Here is a 6364-nt window from a genome sequence, read left to right as displayed (position 1 = left end):
AATTTTTTTTTAAGAGTAACCAATTATATTTTTTCCAATTAAGGAGCAATTTAGCGTGGCCAATCCACCTGCTCTGCACATCTTTGGGTTGTGGGGGTGAGACCCACGCAGACACGGGGAGCACGTGCAAACTCCACACGGACAGTGACCGGGGGCCGGGATCGAACCCGGGTCCTCGACGCCGTGAGGCAGCAGTGCTATCCACTGTGACACCATGCCGCCCTAAACAGGATATCAAATACACGTAACATTGAAAAGAACCACCTTGAATGTAATCATCAAGGCTGACATGACTTCTGTCCTATTCTCTCAATACGAGAAGCCTGCACCTGTGATATTCAATATCCTGCTGATTGGAGCCTTCGTCCATTGCAACCTATCACAGATTGCCACTGGCAACTTCAAGAGCGAATTGTATGATGCACATCATCACAACTTGCTCGCTCCGATAAACAGCTGTGGCAGCAAGTGGCAACATCTGGAATAAAACAATCAATCAAAAACTGAAAGAGGAAAAAGATAATAAAATTTACAATTTAATAAACTAAATCCAACGATTTAAACGTTTCTCTGCACAGTCGAACAGTCTCTTGATAGTCTATAGTATTTAACGGGGGCAGTTAGCTCAGTTGGCTGGACGGCTGGTTCGTGATGCAGAGCAACGCCAACAGAGCGAGTTCAATTCCTGCACAAGCTAAAGTTATTCACGAAGACCCCGCCTTCTCAACCTTGCCCCTCACCTGAGATGTGGTGACCCTCGGGTTAAATCACCACCAGTCAGCTCTCAAAGGGGAAAACAGCCTATGGTCATCTGGGACTATGGCAACATTTACATTTACAAACCTTTAACCTAAACGATACTTGGCAGGAAGAAATTTGTATGTTAGGGTTGTAGCTTTGGCAACTGTTATTGCTGACATCTACCTGGTCAGCTCGATGTTAAAGCAAACATCTGTGGAGAGAGAAACAAAGTTAACTTTTCAGATTTGTAATCTCTCCCCAGATACTACCTATCTACCGAGTATTCAGAGCACATTCTGTTTATAAATACTCCTTAGAATGTTTTATTGGAGTTATTTTATCAAGCTTTGTGATCTTTATTGTGTTTACTGGAGAGTGAGGAAGCTGTGGATGTATTTGTTCAACATTTCCCATGAGTAGCTCAGCCAAGCAGCCCCACACACAGCCCTATTTATGTATATATATAGTGTGTGTGTATATGTATTCAGTAAATTGCAACAGGTGCCACTAAACAAAAAACTTTTCTCAAAGTAATGTTGATTTAATTGTTGCACTGGGGTACAAAACCTGTTGATAAATGCAGCTTTTAGGCAAGTGTCTTGTGATTGATGCATACCTTATGTCATGTAAGTTGTCCAATATGGAGTTAATTTCAGTTTATACTCATCTTGCTCTTTTCCGCTGTGTACTGTACGTCAATGACTGCACATCTGAGATTGATTATAATGCTGAATTAGGTCCAAATCCAGAGAGGCTGCAGTGTGCCCAGCTGTTCCTGTGAAAGTTTCATACTGAAAGCTTGGAGATCTACTCTTGAAGTAATGTGACACTGTTTGGCTGTCAGAGCCACTTGGAAATGCAGTATATGGAAGTGCTACTGAACCAAATAGAGCCAGTGACAACCCACTTTCCCAATAATTTTGTGATTGAATTGCAAGGGGGCAATGATCCCCGGACATGCTCCTCGACAGAGTGGTCTGAGTCTGAGATTCTGAAGGAAACGTGGGAAAACAAGCTGTTACCCCTTTGGCCAAGATGGATTTTTTTCGAAGGTCGGAAGATAAAGATTATTTAACAAATATGAAAGTTTTAATATGCATTGCAATGGCATTGATGGTCATAACTGGAGATCAAGGTGTAGATGCATTTCCTACTTGGAGACCTCAGTTAGTGAGTATAAACCTTATTGATATTAACTTCTTGGAGACTGGAATTCATTAAAACCTGCTTCTTATGTTTTCGATAGTATTTCATCTCAAATTAAATTTTAACAATGTGCAATGGATCAAGGATATCTAGATCTGCGAACTGCATTCTCTAATTTAATAATCTAATTTAGCAATTTTTTTTTTTTTTTGCTATAGCCACAATTAGTTAGCATAGAAATTGTTACATTCTCCTTTTTCAACATTTGAAAAAGTATGACACTAATCAGATTTGAGCAACTAGGATAATTTAACTTCCTTTGCTGCTAACTTTCTGTTGACAGTAATCTTTCTCCCCTGGCTCCTTTGCCTAATGAACAGACCTGTGGATTATCTTGTTGGAAGTACGTAAGAAATGGGAGAAGAGTAAGCCATTCAGCCCCTCAAACCAGCTCCACCATTCAGGACGAGCTTGGAGGAAGCTCTACATCACCTCTGCTTTCTGACTATCCCCATATCCCTTGACTCAGTTAGTGCTCAAAATCTAACTCTCTCTGTCTTGAATATACTCATTCTCGACCCTCTCAGTGACGATATTTCTCTTCATCTCAGTTCGAAATGGACAACCATTTAACCTGAGACTATGACCTCTCGTTGTAAACACTCAGCATCTACATTGTCAAGCCCTCCAGGAATTTTGTATGTTTCAATGTCATCACCTCTCATTCTTTTTAATTCCACAAATGCAAGAAGTATTACGGGTAAGGCAGATGAACTTAGAGCTTGGATTAGTACTTGGAACTATGATGTTGTTGCCATTACAGAGACCTGGTTGAGGGAAGGGCAGGATTGGCAGCTAAACGTTCCAGGATTTAGATGTTTCAGGCGGGATAGAGGGGGATGTAAAAGGGGAGGCGGAGTTGCGCTACTGGTTCGGGAGAATATCACAGCTGTACTGCGGGAGGACACCTCAGAGGGCAGTGAGGCTATATGGGTAGAGATCAGGAATAAGAAGGGTGCAGTCACAATGTTGGGGGTTTACTACAGGCCTCCCAACAGCCAGCGGGAGATAGAGGAGCAGATAGGTAGACAGATTTTGGAAAAGAGTAAAAACAACAGGGTTGTGGTGATGGGAGACTTCAACTTCCTCAATATTGACTGGGACTCACTTAGTGCCAGGGGCTTAGACGGGGCGGAGTTTGTAAGGAGCATCCAGGAGGGCTTCTTAAAACAATATGTAGACAGTCCAACTAGGGAAGGGGCGGTACTGGACCTGGTATTGGGGAATGAGCCCGGCCAGGTGGTAGATGTTTCAGTAGGAGAGCATTTCGGTAACAGTGACCACAATTCAGTAAGTTTTAAAGTACTGGTGGACAAGGATAAGAGTGGTCCTAGGATGAATGTGCTAAATTGGGGGAAGGCTAATTATAACACTATTAGGCGGGAACTGAAGAACCAAGATTGGGGGCGGATGTTTGAGGGCAAATCAACATCTGACATGTGGGAGGCTTTCAAGTGGCAGTTGAAAGGAATTCAGGACCGGCATGTCCCTGTGAGGAAGAAGGATAAATACGGCAATTTTCGGGAACCTTGGATGACGAGAGATATTGTAGGCCTCGTCAAAAAGAAAAAGGAGGCATTTGTCAGGGCTAAAAGGCTGGGAACAGACGAAGCCTGCGTGGAATATAAGGAAAGTAGGAAGGAACTTAAGCAAGGAGTCAGGAGGGCTAGAAGGGGTCACGAAAAGTCATTGGCAAATAGGGTTAAGGAAAATCCCAAGGCTTTTTACACGTACATAAAAAGCAAGAGGGTAGCCAGGGAAAGGGTTGGCCCACTGAAGGATAGGCAAGGAAATCTATGTGTGGAGCCAGAGGAAATGGGCGAGGTACTAAATGAATACTTTGCATCAGTATTCACCAAAGAGAAGAAATTGGTAGATGTTGAGTCTGGAGAAGGGTGTGTAGATAGCCTGGGTCACATTGTGATCCAAAAAGACGAGGTGTTGGGTGTCTTAAAAAATATTAAAGTAGATAAGTCCCCAGGGCCTGATGGGATCTACCCCAGAATACTGAAGGAGGCTGGAGAGGAAATTGCTGAGGCCTTGACAGAAATCTTTGGATCCTCGCTGTCTTCAGGGGATGTCCCGGAGGACTGGAGAATAGCCAATGTTGTTCCTCTGTTTAAGAAGGGTAGCGAGGATAATCCCAGGAACTACAGGCCGGTGAGCCTTACTTCAGTGGTAGGGAAATTACTGGAGAGAATTCTTCGAGACAGGATCTCCTCCCATTTGGAAGCAAATGGACGTATTAGTGAGAGGCAGCACGGTTTTGTGAAGGGGAGGTCGTGTCTCACTAACTTGATAGAGTTTTTCGAGGAGGTCACTAAGATGATTGATGCAGGTAGGGCAGTGGATGTTGTCTATATGGACTTCAGTAAGGCCTTTGACAAGGTCCCTCATGGTAGACTAGTACAAAAGGTGAAGTCACACGGGATCAGGGGTGAGCTGGCAAGGTGGATACAGAACTGGCTAGGTCATAGAAGGCAGAGAGTAGCAATGGAAGGATGCTTTTCTAATTGGAGGGCTGTGACCAGTGGTGTTCCGCAGGGATCAGTGCTGGGACCTTTGCTGTTTGTAGTATATATAAATGATTTGGAGGAAAATGTAACTGGTCTGATTAGTAAGTTTGCAGACGACACAAAGGTTGGTGGAATTGCGGATAGCGATGAGGACTGTCGGAGGATACAGCAGGATTTAGATTGTTTGGAGAATTGGGCGGAGAGATGGCAGATGGAGTTTAATCCGGACAAATGTGAGGTAATGCATTTTGGAAGGTCTAATGCAGGTAGGGAATATACAGTGAATGGTAGAACCCTCAAGAGTATTGAAAGTCAAAGAGATCTAGGAGTACAGGTCCACAGGTCATTGAAAGGGGCAACACAGGTGGAGAAGGTAGTCAAGAAGGCATACGGCATGCTTGCCTTCATTGGCCGGGGCATTGATTTAAGAATTGGCAAGTCATGTTACAGCTGTATAGAACCTTAGTTAGGCCACACTTGGAGTATAGTGTTCAATTCTGGTCGCCACACTACCAGAAGGATGTGGAGGCTTTAGAGAGGGTGCAGAAGAGATTTACCAGAATGTTGCCTGGTATGGAGGGCATTAGCTATGAGGAGCGGTTGAATAAACTCGGTTTGTTCTCACTGGAACGAAGGAGGTTGAGAGGAGACCTGATAGAGGTATACAAAATTATGAGGGGCATAGACAGAGTGGATAGTCAGAGGCTTTTCCCCAGGGTAGAGGGGTCAATTACTAGGGGGCATAGGTTTAAGGTGAGAGGGGCAAGGTTTAGAGTAGATGTACGAGGCAAGTTTTTTACGCAGAGGGTAGTGGGTGCCTGGAACTCGCTACCAGAGGAGGTGGTGGAAGCAGGGACGATAGTGACATTTAAGGGGCATCTTGACAAATACATGAATAGGATGGGAATAGAGGGATACGGACCCAGGAAGTGTAGAAGATTGTAGTTTAGTCGGGCAACATGGTCGGCACAGGCTTGGAGGGCCGAAGGGCCTGTTCCTGTGCTGTACATTTCTTTGTTCTTTGTTCTTTGATATGAATCCACTTTGCTCAATTTCTCCTTATAGGACAACCCTCCATTCCAGTAATCAATCTAGTTGAAGGAAATTGTCTCTCTCTGCAGCTCCTGTCAATACTATTTGTGCAAAGTTGTCCATCCTCGACCCAGGGAGTCTTTGATTCCCCCCCTCCTTTCCTTTGAGGATGTGCCAAAAATTCATCACCGCTTGTTCGCACTCCTAGGGCAGGATTTTCCACGCCATGTTTTGCGCTGGCAGAGGTGATCACCATTGACAAGATCCTGCCGCTGTCAATGGGGTTTCCATTATATGCCCCCCCCCCCAAGCTCCTGGGATACCCGCAGCGGCGGGAGCAGCAGCAGAAGATCCCACCGGCGAGCACGGCTGGAAGATTCCAGCCCTAATGTCATAACTGGATCTGATCATATCTCTAGAAAATGACTGGTGCAACCTGTAACGTAAAGCACAGTTGTGGCAATGTAACATGTGTCACTTAACTGTAATCATCACTCATTTGTTTCATGCTATTTTTAAGGAACATTTATTAGTTAATCGAAATTTTTTTCTAACCAATCAAATTCAATTTTGTTCAAATTTTCCTTCATCAAATGTGATGGTCTGACAGCTCCAATGACGCAATACAGCGGTGGCCATCATTTTAACTCACTCTGCACATTATTTCTGTTCTTGGCAGGTGTGACAGTCTCGGTTCAGTGGGTAGCACCTTCCAAACCCACTACCGCTCCCATCTAGAACAGCAGGAGCAGCAGATACCTGGACACCCCATCACCTGGAGCTTTCCCTCCAAGTCACTCACCACCCTGACTTGGAAATATATCTCCATTCCTTCACTCTCGCTGGGAAAAATCCTTGATCTTCCTCCC

The 6364-nt window shown here is 44.4% G+C and overlaps 1 protein-coding gene across 2 annotated transcripts in view; it reads left to right on the top strand.

Moving 5' to 3' along the window:
- The first annotated feature begins 1550 nt into the window (after positions 1–1550).
- Positions 1551–6364, top strand: part of mmp23ba (matrix metallopeptidase 23ba) — a 38566-nt gene continuing 33752 nt past the window's right edge. For both annotated transcript variants that reach the window (XM_072477839.1, XM_072477838.1), the window contains exon 1: positions 1551–1911. In XM_072477839.1, the coding sequence (XP_072333940.1) occupies positions 1777–1911 (135 nt within the window). In that variant the 5' untranslated portion in view covers positions 1551–1776. The remainder of the gene's footprint in view (positions 1912–6364) is intronic.

Source organism: Scyliorhinus torazame, chromosome 16, assembly GCF_047496885.1.
Source record: "Scyliorhinus torazame isolate Kashiwa2021f chromosome 16, sScyTor2.1, whole genome shotgun sequence".
NCBI lineage: Eukaryota > Metazoa > Chordata > Chondrichthyes > Carcharhiniformes > Scyliorhinidae > Scyliorhinus > Scyliorhinus torazame.
Note: the sequence above shows the minus strand (reverse complement) of the source record. Positions and strands in the feature narration are given on the sequence as shown.